Raw genomic sequence first — 27,596 nt, forward strand, 5'->3', positions numbered from 1 at the left:
TAATTAATTTATTAACAAGCTAGCGCCAGAATGTGTGTGTGGTGACGCTTGTGGACTGTCCTCAGCCCTGGCTAACACAAATGATGTATTTCACTGTATGTTTCCATGTACATGTGATAACTAAATCTAAATATGAATTTAATTCAGTTGCTTACTCTTGGCTCTTTATTGTGGAAAATGGCTGTATTGTTTCATACGTTATAAAATCATTCAAAAATGGATCAATAGTTTCAAACCTCTTTGGGTGAATTTGCGAGAGGAACCAGGCGTAACATCGTAATTTGAACTTTGAGCTACTGTTGGAGATGTTCCTGGGAATTTCATCATTTGGGAGGATGCAGTGGGGTGACTAAAAATATCAGCAACGTACAGAAATGGAAATTAGACTTCACTCTTGAAGATTCATTGACACAATATCTGATGAATGCAGCAACCCTTGTTTCTCAGAAGCCTTCACCTTTGGGGTGATCAGCAGAGGAAGACACCAGATATTCCTCAAGAAGGTGGTTTAATTCTACATTCCATGCATCTAGGCCAAGGATGGCGAACCTATGGCACGTGTGTCCAAAATGTCACGCAAAAATTTTGTTGACTTGTGACACGCAGTGCTGCCCCTCGATTCTTTAAACCCCACCCATAATAAAAAATATACATAATGATTACATTTACTGCCAAATGAAGCAACAAATATTTTTTGCAACCTTAGAGAGAAAATTTCACAGGAATCATCTCACATTGGCTTGGTGCTGGCTAGGTTACAGGAGATTGTATGATACCATTTTGAAATCCATTCAGACCTGGCACACACATCAGTATTTGGACAGTAAGTGGCTACAATAACAATACTGTTTAGAAATGATATTATTTTTCAATATGTTGCTTGGATTTCTAGCACTTGCAGATTTTCTTGTCTTACTTTTTCAATTGTTATTTTAAAAGATCAATACTAATAATTTTTGAACAGATTTTCTAAAATGTTTAATCTGTTTAAATTTTATTAATGGTAAAACAATGAATATATCTAAATAAGCATTAGGACTACACACACAAAATGCTGGTGGAACACAGCAGGCCAGGCAGCATCTATAGGGAGAAGCACTGTCGACGTTTCGGGCCGAGACATTTCGTCAGGAGGGCCGTCCTGACGAAGGGTCTCGGCCTGAAACGTCGACAGTGCTTCTCCCTATAGATGCTGCCTGGCCTGCTGTGTTCCACCAGCATTTTGTGTGTGTTGTTTGAATTTCCAGCATCTGCAGATTTCCTCGTGTTCGCTCTTTAAAAGCATTAGGACTCATCCTTTTCTCTTAAAACATGCATAATTATTGTTATTAATTTACTATTCAATAAGATCTGCTAAAAATTACCACGGCATTTGAGAAATTTTTTAGAAGATTGTCACCAATTTGGGTAGACGTTCTCAAAAATGTTCAGCAACCTTGCTCTAGGCATTGTGTTGGATAAAAGCTAGAAAACAGAATGGTTTGCATCTAGAGATAGGAATGACCTCCTGCCTCTTCAATGATAGATGAGACAAATTGATATACGGTGTAAGGATGCTCCAAAACATGCTGTAGCTGAGAAAGTGCTTTACCGAAAGGTGCTCCCAGCCTAATGTAAGAAACACAACAACCGATTTGCTCAACGTTCCTTCAGTTGAGGATTGGTCCTTGTGAGAGCTAACTTTGGCTGGGATACTGGGAATAATTCTCATGGGAAGTTCACCCATAGATGTGGGAATATATACAAGTCAAGTCACTTTTATTGTCATTTCGACCATAACTGCTGGTACAGTACATAGTAAAAATGAGACATTTTTTCAGGACCATGGTGTTACATGACACAATACAAAAAACTAGACTGAACTACGTAAAAAAAAAACACAGAAAAAAACTACCCTAGATTACAGACCTATCCACGACTGCATAAAGTGCACAAAACAGTGCAGGCATTACAATAAATAATAAACAGGACAATAGGACAAGGTGTCAGTCCAGGCTCTGGGTATTGAGGAGTCTGATAGCTTGGGGGAAGAAACTGTTACATAGCCTGGCCGTGGGAGCCCAAATGCTTCGGAGCCTTTGCCCAGACATCAGGATGGAGAAGAGTTTGTATGAGGGGTGCATGGGGTCCTTCATAATGCTGTTTGCTTTGTGGACGCAGCATGTAGTGTAACTGTCCGTGATGGCGGGAAGAGAGACCCCAATGATCTTCTCAGCTGACCTCACTATCTGCTGCAGGGTCTTAAGATCCGAGATGGTGCAATTTCCAAACCAGGCAGTGATGCTGCTGCTCAGGATGCTCTCAATACAACCCCTGTAGAATGTGATGAGGATGGGGGGGTGGGAGATGGACTTTCCTCAGCCTTTGCAGAAAGTAGAGATGCTGTTGGGCTTTCTTTGCTATGGAGCTGGTGTTGAGGGACCAGGTGAGATTCTCTGCCAGGTGAACACCAAGAAATTTGGTGCTCTTTACGATCTCTACCGAGGAGCCGTCGATGTTCAGCGGGGACTGGTCGCTCCATGCCCTCCTGAAGTCAACAACCATCTCTTTTGTTTTGTTCACATTCAGAGACAGGTTGTTGGCTCTGCACCAGTCTGTTAGCCGCTGCACCTCCTCTCTGTATGCTGACTCGTCGTTTTTGCTGATGAGACCCACCACGGTTGTGTCATCAGTGAACTTGATGATGTGGTTCGAGCTGTGTGTTGCAGCACAGTCGTGGGTCAGCAGAGTGAACAGCAGTGGACTGAGCACACAGCCCTGGGGAGCCCCCGTGCTCAGTGTGATGGTGTTGGAGATGCTGCTCCCGATCTGGACTGACTGAGATCTCCCAGTCAGGAAGTCTAGGATCCAGTTGCAGAGGGAGGTGTTCAGGCCCAGTAGGCTCAGCTTTCCAATCAGTTTCTGAGGGAAGATTGTGTTGAATGCTGAACTGAAGTCTACGAACAGCATTCGAACGTATGTGTCTTTTTTGTCCAGGTGGGTTAGGGCCAGATAGAGGGTGATGGCACTGACATCGTCTGTTGAGCAGTTGGGACGGTACGCAGACTGCAGGGGGTCCAGTGAAGGGGGCAGCAGGGTCTTGATATGCCTCATGACGAGCCTCTCGAAACACTTCATGATTATGGATGTGAGTGCAATGGGACAGTAGTCATTTAGACAGGACACTGAAGACTTCTTCGGCACGGGGACGATGGTGGTGGCCTTGAAGCACGTTGGAATGGTGGCGCTGCTCAGGGAGATATTGAAGATGTCAGTGAGAACATCTGCTAGCTGGTCTTCACATCCTCTGAGCACTCTACCGGGAATGTTGTCTGGTCCAGCAGCCTTCCGTGGGTTGACCCTGCACAGGGTTCTTCTCACATCGGCCATGGTGAGACACAGCACCTGGTCATTTGTAGGAGGATGGACTTCCATGCCGCCATGTCATTTTCCGTCTCAAAATGGGCATAGAAGTTATTCAGCGCATCTGGGAGGGAGGCATCACCAGCACAGTCAGGTGATGTTGTCCTGTAGTTGGTGATGTCCTGGATGCCCTTCCACATGCACCGCGTGTTGCTGCTGTCCCAGAAGTGGCTGTGGATTCGCTGGGCGTGTGCACGCTTTGCCCCTCTGATGGCCCGGGGCAGTTTGGCCCTTGCTGTTGTTAGGGCTGCCTTGTTGCCTGCCCTGAAGGCGGAGTCACGGGTCCTCAGTAGCACGCACACTCCGCGGTCATCCATGCATTCTGGTTAGCACGTATAGTGATGGTCTTGGACAGAGTAACATCATCAATGCACTTGCTGATGTAGCTGGTCACTGATGCTGTGTACTCCTCTAAGTTGGTAGAGTCGCCATCGGTTGCAGCCTCCCTGAACATGTGCCAGTCAGTGTGCTCAAAGCAGTCTTGAAAAGCAGTGATGGTTCCTGCTGGCCAGGTTATACAGTACATTACACCTTGTCACCATAACACACTGTGTCATGCGGCAAAAAATCATTAAGGGCCCCCATCATGCAGGACTCGCCCTCTTCTCATTGTTCCTGTCAGGAAGGAAGTACAGAAGGCTGAAGGCACACACTCCGCGATTCAGGAGTAGTCTCTTTTCCTCTCCCATACGATTCCTAAATGAACATTGAACCCATGAACACTACCTTACCTTTTTATACATATCATTTCTGTTTTGCACTATTTTAAGTATTTAATATACATATTATACTGACTGTAACTGATTTACTTATTTATTTGTTTCTATATTATCATGTATAGCATTGTACTGCTCCCACGAAGCTAACAAACTTCACGGGATATTAAATCTGATTCTGTGCAAATTCTACCTCATCAAAAACCTGAGTAACACATACAAGATGCTGCGGGAGCTCAGCACATTAAGTAACATCTATGATGATAATACCCAGGACTAGTTCGCTGCTGAATTTGTGATTTCTAGGGCAATCAGAGTTTCTACATGTCTGTTATATAGTCCAGTGGTCCCCAATCACCGGGCCGCGAGGAAACGATATGATGTGTCGATATGAAACGATATGAGTCAGCTGCACCTTTCCTCATTCCCTGTCATGCCCACTGTTCAACTTGAACCCACACAAGGTCATCAGCCGCCTAAACACAGTGATACCCTCGCGCCAGGGATCACTGGTGGCCTCGCACGGCTGGCGGGAAGTGCCGTTGCTACTGGCCTGGAGCGTGGACAGATGGGCGCCGCCTCTAAACCTGTTTAGCACACCGAATGTTCGTGGGGAAGCCGGTGCTAAAATATTCGTAGACGACCTAATTTGGGCTCAGGGTTTCGTAACTAGCAGAGCAGTTACCTCGCTGCGATCTACTGAAAGTCATCCCTCGAGCCAAACTTTTGTCGGCCGATAGATCCTACCTACCTACAAGGGGGGCTGGCATGTGCCCTGTTGCACTCCTCGCTCGGTTGGTCGCTCTCTCTGGACTGCGACCACCACGGCCCCGGCACGGGGACCTCCGGCCCTGACCTTGTCCTCTCACCCCACCCACGACCAGCTGCACCTGGCCAAGTCATCTGGTGGCAGGTAGGCGGGAAGCTGGAGTTCGGGCCTGGAGGCTGTCTAATGAGACAATGAAAACTGCTTCATTACCTTGAGTCCAAGAACCCTGCACTTAAGGACAAACCCGTTGAGATTTTTGAGCAGAAACAATGTGAGCAAGCGGGATAAAAGCAAGTGTTGAGAGCCACGAAAACTAAATTGTGGAATAGACTGGACATAAAGAACCCCCTTCGAGTATCGCTGTATTCCGGTCGTGAGTGACACCGTGCCCACCCCTCCCCCCCCCCCCCCCCCCCCCCCCGTCGGCCGGTCTGCAAGAATAGTGTCAATATTAAACCGGTCCGCGGTGCAAAAAAAAGATTGGTGACCCCAGTTATTGTCAATATTTTTCAGATAGACTTTCATTTACAGTTTTCTGCTTACAAGTTCAAACTTCTATTTAGCTTCAATGGTTCTATTCCCCACCCTTCTATTTAGCTTCTATTTAACTATCAATGGTTTGTAATCCAGACTGATTAAAGGATTTTGAAGGCTTTCAAAGTGTTGAAACTCCCTGACAACAATTTGATGCAGTGACATTAGCAGGAATGTTCTGATGAGATTTATATAGTACTGTGGATACTTTATCAAATCGGAGATAAAATATGTTGCAAATGCCAAAAATCTGAGGTAAATACAGAAGATAGTCCAAAGTACACTGCTAGTTGTCTGCTTGACGAATAGATCAGTTTTTAATACATCAGTGCCAATAATCAGTGGTTGCCCTGTTAGTAGCTCAGCTAATAGAACCGCTGGCTTACTGTAATTGATTTACCTGGGCCTCACTCGTGATCTTGGGTACTCTCTGTGTGGAATTTGTGCATTCTCCCTGTGATTGTCCCACACTCCAAAGATGTGCCGATTGATCGCTTCATTGTAGTCTTGGCAGGCTAAAGGGCCTGTTTCCCTGCTGTATCTATGATTCGTGCTTTAAGGATTTTAACAAAAAACCTGCCATTGTGAATCAAATCACTGAACCTTCTCTGATGAGGACTCGATGAGCTTGCAGGGTAACTAGTACACTCACACTGTTGTGGCAAGGGCCGTGTGTGTGTGTGGCTTCCAGCACCTCTGGTGTTTGGATGGCAGCTTACCTCGCCTGGGAGGACTACCGCTTCGGGACCAGGTTCAAGCCGTGCCAGGTTGAGAGTGGATGAGTTGCCTTTGCCAGGCAGCAGTGAGAGAGTGCCACAATATCACAACCTCCGCTCTTCAGAGGTGAGGTGAAACTAAGATTCTTGCCTAACCATAAGAGTCTTTTGGAAGAAGAGGATGGGAGTTCTCCCTGGTGCCCTGACTTAGATTCAGTCCCTTTGTGTTTAGTGACTGTTATTTGACATTCATTGTGTGTCCACATTTTTCAGCAGAAAAAAACATTAACTGCCCCGCAGTAGTGGCTTTGAAGCATGGCAATGCTGAAGTTGTAAAAGCTCAGATTTGTTTACCGTGTGTACATTGAAACATACAGTCAAATGTGTCAATTGTGTTAACAACCAATACACCAAAGGATTTGCTAGGGACACACACACTTCAGCACCAACATAGCATACTCACAATGCTCAGCAGAACACAATGAAACAGAATGACCAAGCAACAAGAGCAAAGCAAGCTCTGTTCCTCTCTCCCAACGCACACAGACATTCCTCTAACCCCAGTACAGTCATTTCAGCCTCCGGTGGAGTCATGAATTCACAGACAATGGCCCAGCTGACTTGTAGAGGTTCACAAACTCAAGGTTCAGGCCATTGAGCTTTGATTTCTGGACTTCGGTCAACCTTTGAGCTTCCATTCAGACCGCTGATCGATCCTTGTGCTTCTGTCTCTGGTATCGACCCAGGACTCACCGCTGACAGTGAAGGAGGATCTGAACTCCAGGCCTCGATCTCTGGACTTGGTGATGATGGAACCATGGAAATGCCGGGGACACAGAGGGGGTTATGGAAATGTTAAATGCTCCAAAGGAAAGATGAGGTGAAACCTCAAACCATGAATGTATTGGGAAGCTGGGAGCCAACGTAAGCAAGCACTCTCTGAGTGATGGGTGTACAATTAAAGGATGCTCTTAAAATCTTCTTGAGAAAAGTACAACAATCCCCACTAATAGGTAGAAGTCTCTGGCCCTTAGCTGCCAAAGTTGGGATGGTACTGTGTATTAGAGTGGGATGGGCTCCATATAGATACAGACGGGTGATCGGTAAGTTTGAAGTTAATACCTCATCTCCTTCTACCTTAGGCCACAAACTTATCAATCACCCCTGATGGGTTATTAACTTCAAACTCTCTGCATAATCACTCAGAGTTGAACTGCATGTGCATGTAAAGAGAGCTGTATAATTCACGAACTTATCAATCATCCCTTGTATACTGTATGTTTGATAATAAATTTACTTTGAATCTTTGAATGCACTGGGCACAGCAATCTCTTTTCTTGCTTCCATCTGGCCCTGGGGACTTAAATATCCTAATGTTTTTCAAAAGTTTTAACACATCCTCTTTCTTAAAGTTGACATGTTCAAGCATATCAGCCTGCTTGATTTGCAGGTTGAATTCAGACAATAAAAGTATATCTGATTGATATCCACCTCGAATAACCAGGCTATTCTTAGACAACTGAAATATAGCTTGTCATGTTAATGGTGCTGTTTAGTTTGTCATATTGGCTATGAAAAAATTGAACAAATTATTTTGTGACGTAGATCATTCTGTTGCAGAGATTGTAACTTCCATTGGGAGCTGCATTATGTGAGTTCATTGTGAAATTCCTGATCCACTTATTCCTGCCCAAGTTCTCCCCTGGCCTGGAAGGAGAGGAGACAAAGTATCTTTGGTTTTGTTGTGGGAGCCTAGCCTAAATGAACTAAGCTTCATTCCTTTTGAGAGGAAATGTCTTTAAGTTCCCGCAAGAAGCTTGAAGGCTAATTCAAGTGCATTTTCCATTGATCTTGTTAGCGCTATGAGCACATCAGGGAAGTTTGGCTTGGAAAGCACTCCCATTTAAGTATTTAAATCCCATTTAAGTATTTAAATCCCATTTACATATTGGGTCTTCATTCGTTACCGTGGACGAGTCCAGAGTGGATACTGACGATTGAAGCCCAAAGGTCAGCTGAAAGTCCAGATTTGAAACCCAAAAGTCGAATGGAAGTCCAGAAGTCGATGGCTGGAGCTCCAGGTCTGTGAATCTCTGCAAGTCAACCGAAGACGTGGAAGACGCAGTGTCTGTGAATCCACAAGTCTGCTAAAGGCAGGATGCTGAAGAAGACCTGGGGTTCGAGGATTGCGCATGTGTGGGGTTGGTGGGTGAGAGGGAGGAGCAGGGCTTGCCTTGTTGTTGCTGTTGCTTGGTATGTGCTGTGTTACACTGCCGTGCACGGTGGGGATGCTAGGTTCGCGCCAGAACGTGTGGCAACACTTTCAGTCTCCCCCAGCACATCTCTGGCTGTGTTGGTTGTTAACACAAATGACATATTTCACTGTATGGTTCAATGTACATGTGATAAATGAATCTGAATGTTGCTGATTGTAAGTCGCTTGAGATTATTCTATACCGCTCTTTGAGAGATCTAAGATTTGGATTCATACACTCTGATCTGGGGCTTTGGTTCTGCTATGGGGAATTGCTCGTGAGGAACTGAATGAAGCAAATGTTCAGTAGGCAGGGCCCCACGTTTAAAGAGGGAGGTGAAGGTGACACTGAGTGAATGATGTGTGTCTGGAGCAATGGTTGAGGAAAGCATGTAAGATGCGACAGACCCACAACTATCTTGAGAGTTGAGCTGGCAAAGGTCCTTCAGGGCTGTGGCTGCAATCTTATGTAATAACTCACCAATTCATCATGGTTCATTTTGCCCATGGAACTGGATTCCTTTACCCTGACATTTTCAGGAAGGAACTGGAGGGAGGGGTTTAGAAAGATTATGGGGCTCCCCCTGGCCCATGTTCCAGGGCAGAATTCAGCAAATCCTTATTTCCATTCCAATGTCTCTCCAGAATTCAGACACCAAGATTCTTCCCCTCTGCCATCAGATTTCTGAATGGTCAATGAACCCCTGAATACTTCCTCAGTACTTTTTTCTCTCTCTCAGAGTATATACATGGTATAGTTAAGAGGGTGGATTGCTCAAAAGAGTTGTGAAGAAGAAGAAGATTTTTACAGAGAGTAGCGGGTGTCTGGAATGCACTTCCAGGTGCGGTAATGGAGGAAAGTACGATAGAGGTGTTGAAGAGGCTCCTAGATAGGCAAATGAACATGCAGAGAACGGAGGTTTATGGATCATGTACAGGCAGAAGGGATTAGGAATTGTTAGCTGAGCTAGTTTTGTACAACATCATGGATCAAAGGGCCAGTTCCTGTGATCTTATGTTCTTTGTGCTAAACCTGGCCTCCAACACAGTCTGATTGCTGTACCTGTACACTTCAGTGCAGAAAGCAGGACCATGCCAGAGGTCAGACAGATATAGCACAGGTGGATTTGTCCAGGATCTTTTGCTTTGGGCACAGAGGGTATCCAACTGTCATCAGTGAGTTTGGCCCATGATTTACTTCCAGCCTGGGGCCCTTTCTCAATGCATCGGCTACCTACTCGGTCTCCAATTGGCTCCCCTTTATCTTGTTACTCACCTACTGCTCACTTACTTGTTTAAGGTCTTTGGACTCACTCAAGTTGATGTCACTCTTTTTTCACACTCTCATTTTGGTCATCTTATATTGCTTACTACCTCCTTCCTCTTGTTGGAATAATCCACCTATCATATTCCATTTATTGTTTTCGTTCATTTTATTTTCTTCTCTAACTCTTTCATGCCATGGAGCTCTGGATTGCCTCTGCCACCACTAAGTACATAAGAAGAAGGTGCTACGAGGATGATTAATCATAAATATAGCATCGTCTTACTTATTTTAAAATGGAAGGCCATTATATCCATACTAACTCTCAGCAGAGCAATCCAATCTGTGTTATTCTGTCATGGTCCAGTCCGTTTAGTCTGCGTTCCGGTTCACGGTCCGGTCCATGTATTCCAGACTCCGGGTCTTCCAGCTGTCCCTTGTTTCAGTTGCACTTAATCACAGGCACCTGATGCTCGTTTTGGGGGCTGAGAATATAAGTGGCCCTGGGATCGAGTGTAGGTGCTGGTTTGTCTTGTCAGTATCCTGTCCTTGCCTCTGTGGGGTAAGTCAGGCTGTTTTTGCCATTACCCTGTGTTGGATCTGTCCCTTCCTGTCTTTGTCTCCATGGGTAAGCCAGACTGTCTTTGCCATTAGCCTGAGGCTGGACTGTTCTCTTCCCTTCCCCTTCCTTCTGAAGCCTCGCCCGTTTTGCTGTCAAGTTCTACTGCTGGAGCGAGACCAGAGCCTTGCTGTGTCAAGATAAGAAACTGTCTTTTGTTGTTTGGAACTGTCTCTTTGTGTCCTCTCCTTCGCTAGGTAGGTCTGACTGTTTGGCGTTAGCTTGTGTTGGGAAACGTCTTGTCGTGTTCAGCTTTCTGTGTATGAGTCCTGGCCCTACAATCTGTTCCCAAGGAGGGGACCTGGCTCTGTGTTCCTGTTCTGCCAAGACCCAAGTCAAGGCTTCGGGGTCTTGTCCTGTCCTTGTGCCTCGCCCAGCACAAGAGTACCTCGTCCAGCCCAGGAAAGCCTCAAAGAATCCAAACCTCGTCCAGTCCTGTAGCCACGTCATATCCTCACCAAGTTCTGGGGTCCAAGCCCGAGTCAAGACCCAGGTTCTGGGTCCTTGTCCCGTCTCTGGCTCGGAGTCCAAGCCCAGGCTCCTAGTTCCCAGTTCCTTGTACTGGTCCCCGCTTTCGTAGTCAAAGTCCTAGCCCATGTCTGTGTTCCTGTCCCGTCCCTAACCCTAGTCCAGTCCAGTTCCTAGTACTTCAGTGTCTGTGTCTTGCATTTGGGTCTGTTCCCCAGCACCACCATATGACAGAATGAACCAGAAATTTATGGATCCAGTAACGCAGACATTGTTGTCTAACTCTTGCCATCCTGGGTTCCTTCCTGATTGATTGCCCCCCCCCCCACACCCGCCCAGGTCGTCCTTAGTGCTGGAGAGTCTGTTCAGTCGCCTGGAGGCTCTAATGGGGGTGAGGGGGATGTGTGTACTGTCATGGTCCAGTCCGTGAAGTCCGCGATCCGGTTCACGGTCCGGTCTGTGTACTCCGGACTCCGGGTCTTCCAGCTGTCTCTTGTTTCAGTTGGGCTTAATCACAGGCACCTGATGCTCGTCTTAGAGCTGAGAATACAAGTGGCCCTGGGATCGAGTGTTGGTTTGTCTCGTCAGTATCCTGTCCTCGCCTCTGTGGGGTAAGTCAGGCTGTTTTTGCCATTAGCCTGAGGCTGGACTGTTCCCTTCCCTTCACCTTCCTCCCAAAGCCTTGCCTGTTTTGCTGTCAAGTTCTACTGCTGGAGTGAAACCAGAGCCTTGCTGTGCCAAGATAAGAAACTGTCTTTTGTTGTTTGGAACTGTCTCTTTGTGTCCTCTCCTTCACTAGGTAGGTCTGACCGTTTGCCACTACCTTGTGTTGGGAACCGTCTCGTCATGTTCAGCTTTCTGTGTATGAGTCCTGGCCCTATGTCCTGTTCCCAAGGAGGGGTCCTGGCTCTGTGTTCCAAGTCTTTGTGTTCCTGTTTTGTCAAGACCAAGTCAAGGCTTCGGGGTCTTGTCCTGGCCTTTTACCTCGTCTAGCCCAGGAAAGCCTTGAAGAATCCAAGCCTCATCCAGTCCGGTAGCCACATCATGTCTTCGCCTAGTTCTGGAGTCCGAGTCTGAGTCAGGATCCAGGTTCTGGGTCCTTGTCCAGTCTCTGGCTCGGAGTCCAAGCCCAGGCTCCTAGTTCCCAGTTCCTTGTCCTGGTCCCACTTTCCTTGGCAAAGTCCTAGCCCATGTCTGTGTTCCTGTCCCAGCTCCTAGTTTGTGTCCTGTCCCGTCCCTAAGCCTAGTTCAGTCCAGTTCCCAGTACTTCAGTGCCTGAGTCTTGCATTTGGGTCCGTTCCCAGCAGCACCATATGACACATTCATCATAAGACCTAGGAGTAGAATTAGGCCATTTGGCCCATTGAGTCTGTTGCACCATTCAATTATGGCTAATTTACTATTCCTCTCAACTTCATTCTTCTGCCTTCTACCTACAACCTTTGACACCTTGACTAACTAAGAAACTGTCAACCTCTGCTTTCAATATGCCCACTCACTCCTATGTATAACCTAATTTTTACCCCATGCACTCCCCATTTTGCTATTTACCCCACACTAGGGGTGGTTTCCTGTGCACAAACCACATGCATGTCTCTGGAATGTACAAGGAAACCTGAGTATCTGGTAGAAACCCAGGGTGTAATAAGGATAATGTACAAACTGCGTGCAAGTAAACATTTGAGATGAAGATTGAGCCTCAGATGCTGGAGCTGTGAGACAAGTACTTACTACCTGCTGCACCACTCTTTCTTCTATTGGCCTTAACAGAGCCCAAAGCTACAATTTCCATGATATTAGCTCCAACAAAAACAAGGACAGTCTTCCTAATCTTCTTCCAACCTTCTGGAACCTCAGGACCTCCACCCAACTAACTCCCCAATAAAATGCGATTCTTTTCTGGAAGAGAAAATGTGTAATGTAATATACTAAGCATTTGGAAAGATTGGGTGTATGGAAGTTGTGCCTATGAGAATAGGAGGACTGATGTTTAAGAGCATGGTGGTGGTGGTGGGGAATGTGGTTATATCAATGGACTGTCACTGGCCATAGTGGAAAGGTATGTTGAACTTTGTGAGGCTTGTGGGGAACTGATCTTAAAATGTATCACTGACTTGGACCACGTGCTTTAGATGATACTTACTACACTGGAGCCATCCATGGGATTGGCTCCAGATTGTATTCCCTTTGGCATCTCTTCCCTATTGTACTTTCTATTACGTTTTGTTGACTTCCTTCCCGTCCATGACAAATGATCTCGCTTCTCATCTTCAGCATGACCACCAGCTGCAGCTGGGAATTAGGGGTTGGTTTCAGCCAGGACCCACCATCTGATGCAGAACTCCTTAACTGTATAGCAACCCCAATTCAATTTTCAGCTGCTATGCACCTTTCCTTTAAGGTATAGAGTTCATGATTTCATTTATTGATGTCTAGTTTCAACTGATAGAAAATATTCCTACTTTGGAAGTTACCTATCAATCCTAAAGTCAGCAAAATCCAGTTGGGCAGATGATCGTTGTAATAAAGTCTGAGCTCGAGATTGCTGTGTAATCTCTCAGATAACTGTATCTGAGGAAGAATGGACAATAATATGGAGGTATCAATGGAAGTGTACCAGTTCACAGAAATGGAAGGAGTTTGGATGGAAAAACCTGACAAGATATTTTATTACACCCTCTTAGAAATCCCATTATGATAGTAATGTTTGCTGCAGAAATTGTGGAAATCAAAATGCAAACCATTACTATATTTTCTGTGATTGCCCCTTTATCAAAGACTATTGGAGTGGGATACACAATGCCCCACAAGACATTTTTAAATGTGAAATACTGTACCCTTAGAAAGTAAGACCATATATTTTGGGTATATATCTCAAGAATGGTTGAAAAGAGATAAATATTTAATGAAGATACTGCTGGTGGCTGGTAAAAAGACTCTTACCAGGAAATGGTTATCACAGGAGCACCCAAATTTAAATGCATGGATGGAAATTACAATGGACATTTACAAAATGGAGAAGATAACAGCATTTGTCAATCATAAATTGGAACAATTTGATTAATACTAGGGAAAAATGGTTTAACTACATAACACCCCATAGGCCTGATTTTATTCTAATAAATCAATGATTATGTTGTAAAAAATCACTCCCTACTTGTACATAGTTTTCCTTTTGTTTGTTTTTTCTTTTCTATAAGTGTATACCTCAGATAAATACTATCTGGAGATTTGTGGCAAACATGAATATATGATATATACATACAGTATCTGAAATCCATCTTATGGAAATGTTTGTATGATGCTGAATTTCAATAAAAAATAAATTACAAAAAAAATAAGAGCATATGACATAGGGAGAAGAATCAGGCCATTCAGCCCATCGAGTCTGCTCTGCCATTCGATCACGGCTGATTTATTTTCCCCCTCAACCCCATTCACCTGCCTTCTCCCTGTAACCTTTAACACCCTTACTGTTCATATGGGAAAAGGGCAGAAGACTGTGGAAGTATTCACTAGAATCTGAAGGTGAGAAAGTTTTGGAGAAACACTAACCTTTCACAAAAGGTGGGTTGGGTTCAAGACAATCCAGAGGAAGGGCCTTGACCCAACACGTTGACTATCCACTATCCCTCTGCTTACTAAATTTAGTACCAGACCCACTAAATTCCTCTGGCTTTTCATGTTGTGTAAACATTTGAAAATCTTAAAACTGACTCCAGCAAACTCCAAGCAACCACTTCTGGACTGGACGGGGCAATGGTGGAAAAGCTCAATCAATCCTGTTTAGGAGACAGATTATCCACTTAAATTCTGTAATGTGGTAGAACCAGAGATTTAAACTAACCCTAACCCTGCAGGTTGGAATATGGATGCCCATTATGTTAATTTCAATTTCTAGCCAATTGTAAAAAAAAATTCTGAAAGACAATGAGAGAGAATCAACAGGCAAATTGTAAATTATTAAGGATTTATATAACATGTTTTTTTAAAATCACTCTCTCTGCGCAGTGGGTTTTGTCTTTTTTTTAATTGGGTTATTTGGGTTTCTTCTTGCCTGCAAGCAGACAAATTTCAAGGAGTATAATTTATGCGTTATTGTTAATAAATGTGCTTTGAGAGTTAAAGTCAAATTATGAGGACACCTGGCTTTACAGAGTTTGTAACATTCATCAGGAATATTCATACTTCTTCCAGTTAACAAAATTGAACTACTTCCATCATTTAGCTTCAGATCTAGGTTTTAGTCCCATTTCCTGCTGAGTAGCCTGATGTAACAAAGTGATAGACAGCAATATTTTATGAGCTCAACAAATTATTAATTATCCCCATCAGCCTCCTAATTTGAAGTATTCATAGTGACAGCTAACGTTTTTCAAATCCTCAGTGTTTAATTTTGTTGAATGGAATCTGTATTTTTTTGCACATATGGTGATTGTTAATTACTTAGCCTGTATTAACATGGAAATTGTAATATTTGTCTGATACTTGTACTATTAAGCAACACCTTGCTCCATAACAGTTCAGTTATCTATCATCAATCAGTGACTGAGTATAATCTGATTATATGCATGAGTTTTGATTGTGGAACATCAGGGTGGTTTTGGCATTCGGTGTAGTGACTGCAATGTTTAAGGACAAAAATCACAGAGCTCAGAGTCAACATTCACCAGGTGGGAGCTTGAGCTCATGGTACAATTATAACAACAGACTTGTATATAACACTATACATTCCTTTACACCCCCCCCCCCCCAACAAAACAGTGCTCCAGCTACAGAGTTCTACCAGCAGACTGTTTCGTTTGATAGGATATGTTCTGGAATTGTAACTTGTTGAATTTGTCACCTGAAAGTGAACCCCATTAGGTTTCAGCTTGCAGGAACTCAACTTAACCAATCAAATGGCAAGTGGTTTTTTTTTTAACATACCCAGTTGCCAAAGCAAAAATCATAAATGCCTTCCTCTATACAACCAAGAAAGACTGTTTGGCTTACTGCTGGGAATCTTGTCTTTGAGTCAGGAGGTGGTGTCTCGACAGCAATGTTGCACTCGATGTCTGGAAGAGCAAGGATCTGACCGTGGACTTCAGAAAGGGAAGTTGGGTGAAAGCATACCAGAGATCAATGAGGGATCAGCAGTGGAAAGGGTGAGCAGCTTCAAGTTCCTGGATGTCAACATCTCTGAAGATCCCAACATATTGATACACTCACAAAGAAGGCATACCAGTAGTTCGACATCATCATGCGTTTCAGGAGATATGGTATGTCACCAAAGACACAAGTAAATTTCTACAGATATACCATGGAGAGCACAGTGACTGGTGTGATGACCATCTGGTACAGGCTAATGCGCAGGATGGGAAAAAGCTGAAGAGAGTTGTAGCCTCAGCCAGCTCCATCATGGGCAATAGCCCCTCCACGATTGAGGACCTTTTCGAAAGGTGATGCCTCAAAAAGGCAGCATCCATTGTTAAAGATCCTCACCATCCAGGGCATGCCCCCTTCTCATTGCTACCATCAAGGAGGAGGTACAGAAGCTTGAAGACACTCGATGTTTCAGGAACAACTCCTTCCCCACCACCATCGGATTTCTGAATAGACAAGGAATCCATGAACAATGCCTCACTTTTTGATCTCTGATTATTTATTTATTTTTATATATCTATTTCTTATTGCAATTTATATTAATTTTTATGTATTGTGCTGTGCTGCTGCCACAAAACAACAAATTTCATGAGACATGTCAGGGTTAATAAACCTGACTCTGATTCTGGGTTGCTATGAGACTGTTGGAGACACAAATGACTGCAGGTGCTAGGTTTGGGCTCCACTCTGGATAGTCCTGGGCTTTGGCTCCGAATACTGGATTGGGTTGACATCCAACAAGAAAAAGGTGTTTGGAGGGAGTGAACGAATTTATTGTATTAAATACTGTATATCATGTGAGCCCATAAAAAAACTCCCATCGCCTGCACCAAGCAGTGTATTTGCAATTATGTACATGGAAGGAGTGTCTTGCTGTGGCTTGTTAGAATCATTAATTATGTATCCTTCCAATGGTAAGAGCATTAAGATTCAAAAACAGCAAGAGAAGTGCCTCTCCCATGGAGAAGAATCAGAAAGCTGCAGGATAGGCTACCTGGATGCAAGTGGGAAGCAGATGCATTTCAATTGTGCAGGCCATAATTTATTGGCTTTCCCATGAAAGGTGCAAACTATAGAGCCCTTTAAACAGATAAAACCAAGCTGCCTTATAATGAGAAAGGGAGGACTCCTCAGATAAATTAAGCATTTAGACTTTTATTCAGGTGATTTGAAGGTTAACCAATTTGCAGCTTTTCTTTGGTGAATCAGCTAGCCATTCAGAATGCAACCTTGTTGTCAATCGTTCAAGTACTACGCACTCCCAGAAAATGCAGGTTGTTGCAAACACGAGGCTGAGGACGAACCCAAGTGCAGGACACAGGCACGGAGGCAGAGTCGGGAGGTGTTAGCATCGTTGCGAATGGGGATCCAGTATCCAGGGGAGTCTTTACACGGAGACAAGGTTTACGTAGAGTATCCAGGAAATGATGCGGAGCCTAGAACTGACAGTCCTAAGGAATCAGGAAACGAGGTTTACTCACACTAGAGTCGACCAATGAACTGGCAAAGCATGGCTGTGATGCCCGAGTTTTATCCTATGTTCGCTAATGGGAACCAGGTGTGCTGTAATGGGTGGAACTGGGAACGATTGGAAATCAGACAAGGGGATTAAGGCCCAATTGAGGAGGTGATAGCAAGATGGGGAATTGCCAGATGGGACCATGACACAGGTATGCCTCTGGTTAAATCTCTTACCGCAGCAGTTCATGTGGACGTCATACCTAAACGTGCATGTGAATCAGGAATATTAATCTGAATTCTGTTACGCTTTTTCAGGGAGGACTTGAATCACTTCCTCTGCCCACCTGGTAATCTGAAACGATATGAAACAGGGAATAGAGTGTCAATACTTGGAGTCTGATGTAAGCAGACATTCTGCTGTTGGATAGAAACATCGAAATGTATTCCTTGTGGTTTACTCACTCATTACTTTGTTTGGAAAGCAGACCCCAGCTAGGCAGAGCAAAGTGAAGATAAATTTATCATCAACGTGTGTACACAGTATGTCACCATATACAACCTCAAGATTCCTCATCTTGCAGTTGTTTTACAGGGAAAAAAGGAAATACAATGCAATTTATGAAAACGATGCATAGATCTGATAATCAATGTGCAAAAGAAGACAAATTGTGCAAATAAAATGTAATACTGAGAACATGAGTTGTAGAGTCAGTGAAGGTGAGTCTGTAGGCTGTGGAATGTATCCACCACTTACCATTCCAAGGCATTGGTATTTCCATACCAGGCTAAGATGCATTCATAGAAGTTCTGTTGGTTTGGTTCCTATCATTGATTCTGGTTTAATAGTATTGTTTTCATGAACAAACTGTTTGTGACCTCTGTAACAGTGCAGCATATACTCAGTGGCCACTTTGTTAGATAACTCCTGTATTTAATAATTGGCCACAATGTATTTTTGTGGTCTTCTGCTGCTGTAACCCACCCACTTCAAGTCTCAAAGTGTTTTGCATTCAGAGATGCTCTTCTGCAGGCCACTGTTTTAACACGTGGTTATCTGAGTTACTGTTGCCTTCCTGTCAGCTTGAACCAGTCTAGCCATTCTCCTCTGACCTCTCTCAGTAACAAGGTATTTTCACCCAAAGAACTGGCGCTAACTGGATATTTTTTGGCTTTTTTTTTGCACCATTCTCTGTAAACTCTACAGACTTTTGTGTGTGAAACTCCCAGGAGATCGGCATCTTCTGAGATACTCAAACCATCCCATCTGGCACCAACAATCATTCCAAGGTCAAAGTCACTTAGATCATATTTCTTCATTCTGATGTTTAGTCTGAACAACAACCGAACCTCTTGCCCATGTCTGCATGCTTTTACGCATTGACTTGCTGCCACATGATTGGTGGATTAGATATTTGCATTATCAAGCAGGTGTAAAGTGTGCCTAATGAAGTAGCCACAAAGTGTATTATTACTTCATTCCTTCAACCGTGAAGATGAAGCCTGTGTGCATTTGTATGGAGTTTATTGATACTGTTCCTTGACGTGAGAAAGTAGGCTGATGAATTTACAGGAAGTTTTTCCACTCAACCTCATTTCACTTTTTGCTTATTCCTGACCTACTTGAAATTGCCTTGAGATTGTTTGAACAGATCTCCATTAGCGACTCTAAAACTGGTAATGAAGATTGTTTTCAATGAAGAGGCTTGTCAGAAGAAGGCAATGAGGCAAGACCACAGATGTTATCAGGAATGACTCGATATGCGTGGGTTCTTCAATCTCACAAAGCAATGGCAAGGACTATATTCAAATTCAGATTCAGATTTATTTATTTATCAGATGAACATTGAAACAGACAGTGAAATGCATTGCTCGTGCTAGCAATCTACGTATGCAGGATGTTCTGGGAATGGCCACTATTGTCGCCACACATTCTGGCACCAACATATCAAGCCGACCATACCAGCAAACAATGCAGAAAGCAACAAAAGGGAATGCCACTAGCAAAAAACCAGCAGCAAAACAAGGCCCGTTCCACACACTCACACAAACATATACATGCACACACACTCACACAAACATATACATGCACACACACTCACACAAACACATACATGCACACACACTCACACAAACATATACATGCACACAGACACACTCACACACATGCGCACACATACATATACACTCAGCTGTGCACACACACATGCATGCGCACACACCCACACTCACACACACACACATGCACACACACACACATGTGCTCGCACAGACACAGATATGCACACTCTCTCTCTCTCTCTCTCTCTCTCTCTCTCACACACACACACACACACACACACACACACACACACACACACACACACACACACACACACACACACACACACCCCTCCCCTCCCCCCTGGGGGCAAACCATCTTTGACCTCTATCCTTCAGTGGACTTGACCTCTGGACCTTCGACCTCCCTAGTGGACAAGCAGAGACTCGCAGGCTTGAGGCTCCGGGAAATGGGCCTCTACATCCAGATTGACCTTTGGAGTCCAATCTTCAGCAGCAGCTCCAGGACCTGCTGACGATAATGAATGAGATCCCAAACTCCAGACCATGGGTTCCTGGGTGGTGGGAAAGAGAAAGGCTGAAGGTCAGGTATTGCCTCTCCCGCAGTGGATGGAAAAGTTTTGTAAGAAGGCAGCTGGTTGATGGAACCACTGAGTTACACAGCATATGGCCCCAGTAAAATGCTGAAAGGGGAGATGAGGGGCAGAAGTGTTTTGTTTTGAAGATGGCAGATAGGGGCACCATGGTGGTGTGGCAGATAGCACAACACTATCACGGCTCAAGAAATTGGAGTTTGGAGCTCAGTTCTGGTGCCGTCTGTAAGGACTTTGTACATCGTCCTGGTGGGTTTCCTTGGGGTGCTCCAGTGACTTCCCAGCATCCAAGGATGTACTGGTTAGTAGATTGATCACAGAGGAGGTAATTGTAAACAGTCCTGTGATTAAGCTAGTGTTAACTAGATGGTTTCCTGGGTGGTGAGGCTTGTTGGGATGGAAGGGTTTGTTCCACACTGTTTCTCTAAATGAAACAAATACATAAATGGTTAAAAAAATTTGAAGAGTGTGGAATGAGTGACAAGGAGAACACTTGGAGAGGACAAGGATAGAGTTGTTCTGGATCTCACCTTCATGTCTCCCAGACTTCTATGAGTTTAGAATATTGGATTATTTGCTTTGAGCAGATGGTTGACTTTAATTTCAGACCTGCTCAAGAATCCATTTGATCAAAAGCCCTTCAAAGCAAGAGGAAACTCTGCATCCTCTCTTTTACCTTCAGCCAACGTAGAACAGAAGAATGGCAGCAGTGAAGAACTTTAAAAATCCCTTTTGGTAAACAGCAGCAGCACCTTAAGTTTCTTATTTGTTCATGTACACGCCTTGTGTGCAGACTAACATTAATTTAGCCTTTCTGAAAGTGATAATTCTGATTTTGTTTCCATTTGTTTAAATACTGTAAAAAATCAAGAAGAATCTACTTGAATAATGCATTGATAACTGCAAATTTGTACATTGAAGGTTCTCCTTCAGAGAAACACAGAGGGGTGAAAGTAAGCCCCACCTTGGTTCAAGTTGGGTGTAAATCTTCACAACTCTACTGCTAACTTAATAGGTTTGAAGATTTACTCACATGGATTAATAAAAGACTCCACTTTAACTGGAAAACAATACTTACCATTATACTGTGATACTTGAATCTGCTAATTATGTGACTATTTACTGAGCCCTATACTAGATCCTCTGTAATAATAGATCACCAGCCCTGTCAATTACCTTAACAAGGCATCAGCTCATGCTTACATTTTCTTGAAAATAGTGCAATCAAGGATTATGGGGGCATGCAAAAAGTGAAATTTAGCCCAAAATGAATTTATCTTATTCTCTCTTATATCTCCCTTTCCTCTTCTAATTTTCCTCTTTACTCCTCTTCGTTTTCTTCGCCTCTGTTGTCACATCTCCTCATTCTGTTTCACTCCTCCCTTTTCCCTTCTGTTCATTCTCTTCCCTCACCCTTCTTCCCCTTTGTTCTTATTGCTCCCCTCCTATTCTCCTGTCTTCTCCTCTTGCATTCCTCGTGTACCTTGTACTATGTCTCATTCACCTCTCCTCTCTTTCTTCCCTTTCCCCCTTATCTCTCCTCCACAACTGTTTCTCTCAGCTGCTTCCTGTTTCTTTGTGATGTTCTGTTTGCTCTGTGTCACTTCACTGGAGTTTACGAGTTCCCACATTGGCTCTTGCGATCTCAGACTGAAGAAATAACTTACTGGAGCAGTGTGGCTGACTAATGGCTCAATATCCATTACATGGGCAGATGATGGGGGAGCAACAAGCTGAGGATGAATTCAACATTACTGATGGTCAATGGAGTGAAACAGAATTGACAGATAACAAGCACGCACAAACTCAATTTTTAAAAAATCTTCCAATTATGGCAACATAATCATTCCTTCAAAAATTGATTGCACTATGTATGCATACAAAATACGTGTTTATAATTTTATTACTATTGCATTACATTTGACTCTTCTTCCCAGTCCTTAATGGTACTTTCTGAAGATGTTTTACGTTACCATACAGTGTCTCCTAATTTTCATGCCCTCATGGACTGGATTAATGTCATTTATTAACTTGTACCATAGAAACCAAATCAAAGCATTTATTTCAACAAGCTGGGATTTACGATGCTTGATTTATTTGGCCTGGTTATCTATACACTGATTCCTCCCGTGACCTGGATCAGCCACGCTGACGTTGTGTGCTTCAAGGACTCCATCAGGCGATGCCAGCTCAGGGCCACCCATGTTGTGGTCGAGATGCTGGACCAAGACTGATCCAACCCTGCCTCCTGAATGGACAGACTCATGCCTACCCCTCCTGGGCCACACTTCATCATGAACCAAGCCAGCTTTTCAAAATACGCCACTTGCTGGAGGAGTGGCTTGACGATAAACGATTAGAGGTGTGAAGAGAAAAGCACCTGCCATGTGAAACAACAAATCTGAACTATGAATAAATTGGCTGGGGAATTGTCTGTTATAAATGTGGTTAATGATCTATTGTATCTGACTTCCCTAGGTGAAGCAATGCGGGTTACAGCAAAAGAATTCACGGATGACCCGTGCGTCATTGCAAAGCGGGAAAGAGTAGTTGGTGCTGCCCGGGGTCTCCTTGCTGCAGTGACACGACTCCTGGTCCTGGCGGATATTCTTGATGTCGTGTATCTCTTGCAACACCTCATGGCTGTAAGTAAACCACAAAAATCCCAAACGCTTTCACTTCTCCTGATGTCCGGATTTAACTTCAGCTCAATCGATGGGCACATTTTTCACAGGTCCAGAAATCGTTTGCACTGTTGTCAGATGTGACGAATGAAGATGAGCTGAACAAAGCCTACAACAAGTTTGGGCAGGATTTAGCCCAGTTAGACCTCCTGGCTCAGAAACGCCAACAGGTAAGAAATGTTTATTTTACTTATTTTATAATTCAATGATCTCGTAAGATCTGAAAAGCCTAGGTAGAGTGGATGTGGAAAGGATGTTTCCTATGGTAGGGGAGTCTAGGACCAGAGTGCACAGCCTCAGAATAGAAGGACATCCCTTTAGAGTGGAGATGAGGAATTTCTTTAGCCAGGCAGTAGTGAATCTGTGGAATTCATTGCCATAGGTGGCTGTGGAGGCCAAGTCATTGATTAGTAAGGATGTCAAAGTTACAGGGAGAAGGCAGAAGTGGTTGAGAGGGATAATAAATCAGCCACGATGGAATGGCAGAACAGACTTGATGGACCAAATGGCCTAATTCTGTTCTTACGCTTTATTGATTTAAGAAAATGTGAAAAGGGAGGACACCCCCCTCTCCCCCTTATTGGGGAGAGAGAGAACCTGCGGTTTGTCAAATGATGGATGAAATGCGACAATTTTTGGGGTAACTGCAAGGTCTGTGTCTTTCCTATTGCCAAGCTCACACTTGTTCAGTAGCAGGTGCACTTTTTGCTGAGGTGGGGGGGGGGGGATCATTGCCTTGCTACCGCTTACGCAAGAGAGGGGGAGCTGGGGGGGACTTTGGGGTTCTCACATTTAACTGTCGTTCATTCTTTGGAGCACATTCTTCGTGGATGTTTGTGAAGAAAAAGCATGTTGTGAAGCAAAAGGTTGGCAAGTTCAGCCACTTGTTATACAAGTTTGCAGAAGTCCCCAAGCCAAGGACACAAATGTTGGAAATGGCAAGCCGGTTGTGGGAGGTGGGAGAGTGGCCACTGATATTCGGGAAAGGTTGTGATAACCTTCAAAAGGTGAAGAAAATGTTCATGAGAGAATGACCTCAATCACACATCATTCTCTGGGCTTCCTGTTGGTGAACTTTCTTCCCAGGAAATTCAAATGGTCACCCAGAAAGGTTCAGTTGGTTGGCCAGATTATGGTCAGAAGATCTAACGGTGGGTGCACTTGGGGAGGACTGATTAAAAATTACAGGCACCTTGTAGTGGATTATTCAAGGATTGCTGTCACATTGTAAAGGATGCTTTTATCTGGCTTCATGCATAATTTCCACATAATAGTAACATGGTCCTAGAACATATGGACAACTTTGTTGCATGTTTCTCACTATCTGCTGAACTGCTTTTCATCTGGTATCTCCTGGATGAGATGTAAAAACTCTCAGATGAGCATGAGGCTATTTAAGGAAGTGCGAAGCAATCCTGCAAAGATTTTTCCTCCAACCAGAATTACTAAAGTTAAATATTAAATTAATGAAAATTAAAAGTTAGAACTATTTGTAATGTATTGGAACTGCAGAAATGAAAGGGATTAAGATGCTGATAATTACCCTGAGAGCTTATGCATCGGGATTTTAGAGTTGGTGGCAGAAATAGTGGATGCATTGGTTTTGAACTTTGAAATTGCCTAAATTTTAGAATGCGCACTATGGATTAGAAAGAGGCAAATGTAACCCTGATAGTCATAAGATTAGGCACAAAAATTATTATGTGATTGAGTTGGTTTAATAAAGCACTTATGAAAGGAAAATCATGTAACAAATCTATTAAGAGATTTTGTGGCTGTAACAACCTTAGTGATTAATGGAAACTAGCTAATGTAGCTGTAATTGGACCTGTCAGTGCCAATTATGTATCAAAAATGATACTTCCACACAAAATTAGGACTGAAGAGGTTAGGAATAAAATCTGAACAAGTACTGAGGACTGGTTAAAGGGTAGAAAACAGAGGAGTGTTGTAAGATAAGAGTTTTAGAGTGTACAAGGAATAGTGACCATATGTAATACATTCAAACCCATTTGGTACAAAGATAGGTTAAGAAAGTAAAATGAGGTGCTGACTCGAGGATGTTATGTGGATAGGTTAAGTAAATGGAAAGGTGTGTGAGTTCTTTTTTATGTGGAGGAATGTCAAGTTATGAATTTTCATTTAAAAAAAAAGTTGGGATTATCTTAGCTGGTGGAACCCTCTCATTGGGCTCATACAAACTTGGCTCATTAACTAATTCTGCTAACAGCCACGTGACTCAGCAGTGAGAAGGCCTCCTTTCATAGGTAATATATAGCTAGGGTTGGTACAATATGGGGTTCAACCAAACAGAAAAGTTGGGATGTTCCAGGGAGGAAAATTGGTTCTAGTGAATGCCGTGTAAATTATGCTCCATGCGAAGTTATCGTTTGTCAGAAAATTAATAGATGGTTCACCAACATAAAATTACAAAGGAAATATTTTCAACTTAAACAGAAAAAAAGAAAAGAAAATTAGAAGGGTTTATTACAGTTAAACTGTGCACATAAACATTGGAGCTCATTTCTGAAGTTATTGCTTTATTCACACACTGGATCCACAGTCTGCATGAAGGCACCCGCCACAGTCCGAATTTCCCTCAAAGACCATCTCCAACAAACTGGCTCTTCCTCCAAGGAGTCATTCATCTGCACAAAGCGCTTCTCACAATGGGGACTCTCCTTCCAACGGCATTCTGCAGCATCTTCCTGATTCCTGCTCTGCATCTCCCTCCCCCCCCCCCCCCCCAGACCAGACTACGGTCTTTCAGAAATCTGCTCCCACCCATAACTCTTTGATGTTCTACTGGGCAGGGAGTTACAACACATATCATAGAACATAGAACAATACAGACAGTACAGGCCCTTCGGCCCACAATGTTGTGCCGACCCTTAAACCCTGCCTCCCATATAACACTCCACCTTAAATTCCTCCATATACCTGTCTAGTAGTCTCTTAAATTTCACTAGTGTATCTGCCTCCACCACTGACTCAGGCAGTGCATTCCACGCACCAACCACTTTCTGAGTAAAACCTTCCTCTAATATCCCCCCTGAACTTTCCACCCCTTACCTTAAAGCCATGTCCCCTTGTATTGAGCAGTGGTGCCCTGGGGAAGAGGCGCTGGCTGTCCACACTATCTATTCCTCTTAATATCTTGTATACCTCTATCATGTCTCCTCTCATCCTCCTCCTCTCCAGAGAGTAATGCCCTAGCTCCCTTAATCTCTGATCATAATGCATACTCTCTAAACCAGGCAGCATCCTGGTAAATCTCCTCTGTACCCTTTCCAATGCTTCCACATCCTTCCTATAGTGAGGCGACCAGAACTAGACACAGTACTCCAAGTGTGGCCTAACCAGAGTTTTACAGAGCTACATCATTACCCCACAACTCTTAAACTCTAACCCTCGACTTATGAAAGCTAACACTCCAAGACAACCCTGACTGGCTGACACCACATTCCTAAGTTGGACAACATGGCTCCTTATCTTCAGCTGAAGCCAAAACACTCTTACTAACAGCACACACTGCTTTTACTGTATTTTAGTTGCTAAGCTAAAATACCTCACAGCATAGCAGTAGAAATCTTACCCAGGGCATTACACTGACAACTATATGAGTACCTAAAAAGTTAACATAAAGGACACAGCAAATCATTTAGAAATGAAGAACTTAAGGAAATTAAGGTTAGCAGTGGTGGCATTAAAGGGACTAAGAAACTGACAAAATATTGTAATCATAATTTAATGACAAAGGAATATGTGCAAACAGGATTTCTGTTAAGGGCTTTAGTGTGACTACATCCTGCATGCTGAACAGTTATAACAGAAAGCTTTACTTAGTTTAGTGATTGCGGCAAAGATTCTCAAGTGTTTCTTGCAATGAGAAGATTGACCTTTGAAGAAATGTTGGATAGACTTAGAGTACAGTATATTACCTAATATCTAGAAAAATGGAAGATAATTTTATTGAAACATATACAATAGAAATAAGATAAGGAGAAATTTCCTCTGCTAATGGTCTAACAATTTTTTTTGCGACTTTCCATCAGCTATAGTCAGCCAGTTAAAAGCAGAAAACAGGGATGGTAGGGTAAAGTCAACCAGCTGGTTTAGTCACTGGTCTGTTGAAATTTGGTAAGTCTGAGATTGATTGATATGTGGATCCCAAAAGAAATGAAAACTTGTGGAAGCTGAAGTTGTGTTAGCCTTATTCTTATTGAATGGCAGAGTAGACTCAAAGTGACAATGGCTTACTCCTGTCTTACTTGCTCCTTTTTCACGTCTAATTTCCCTCAATTTGTCCATAATTTCAGCATTAACACTGGTGAAGCTGCACCATCAAGGTTATGGTGATACGTTAATAATCCATTCCAAATTTCCACTAAGATTAGCTGTATTTCATACTTGGAATCCACTGTGTAGGAATGGATAATGAATTGTTACTCTCTGTTTAATAACTCATATAAATGCAAGTAAAAATGATTAATGGATAGGTTTCATATGCATAATATTTGTATTATAGTCAATATTACTATTCAATTTGCTTTGTAGGCCATTGTTTCTAACTGGAATATTCATGTGTGGACTGTTGAAAGTCAAAATATTTTGTCATGTGAAATCCAGTCAGATAGCATTGTTTTATTTGTAAATAACTTCCACTCTGCTCTAAAATTTTCTTTGTCCATTTCTGATATGTCTCTCACCTTTCTTGAACTCTCTGCCTCCATCTCAGGATACAAACTATTCACTAATATTTACTACTTCCTTAGCTACCTAGACTACACCCCTCCCACCGTGTCTCTTGCAAGGACAGCAGCCTCTTTGCTTGTTTTGTACACCACTGGAGTTTAAAAACAATTACTAACATGGAGCTTGGTCATGGTGTGGCCTTAGTGTGTTTTTACACA

The 27,596-nt window shown here is 43.3% G+C and overlaps 1 protein-coding gene across 7 annotated transcripts in view; it reads left to right on the forward strand.

Moving 5' to 3' along the window:
- LOC140715275 (catenin alpha-3-like) overlaps positions 1 to 27,596 on the forward strand; it is a 1,577,100-nt gene that overhangs the window by 25,875 nt on the left and 1,523,629 nt on the right. For all 7 annotated transcript variants that reach the window (XM_073027216.1, XM_073027218.1, XM_073027219.1 and 4 more), the window contains exons 4-5: positions 22,478 to 22,644; positions 22,734 to 22,853. In XM_073027216.1, the coding sequence (XP_072883317.1) occupies positions 22,478 to 22,644; positions 22,734 to 22,853 (287 nt within the window). The remainder of the gene's footprint in view (positions 1 to 22,477; positions 22,645 to 22,733; positions 22,854 to 27,596) is intronic.

Source organism: Hemitrygon akajei, chromosome 23 (genome assembly GCF_048418815.1).
Source record: "Hemitrygon akajei chromosome 23, sHemAka1.3, whole genome shotgun sequence".
NCBI lineage: Eukaryota > Metazoa > Chordata > Chondrichthyes > Myliobatiformes > Dasyatidae > Hemitrygon > Hemitrygon akajei.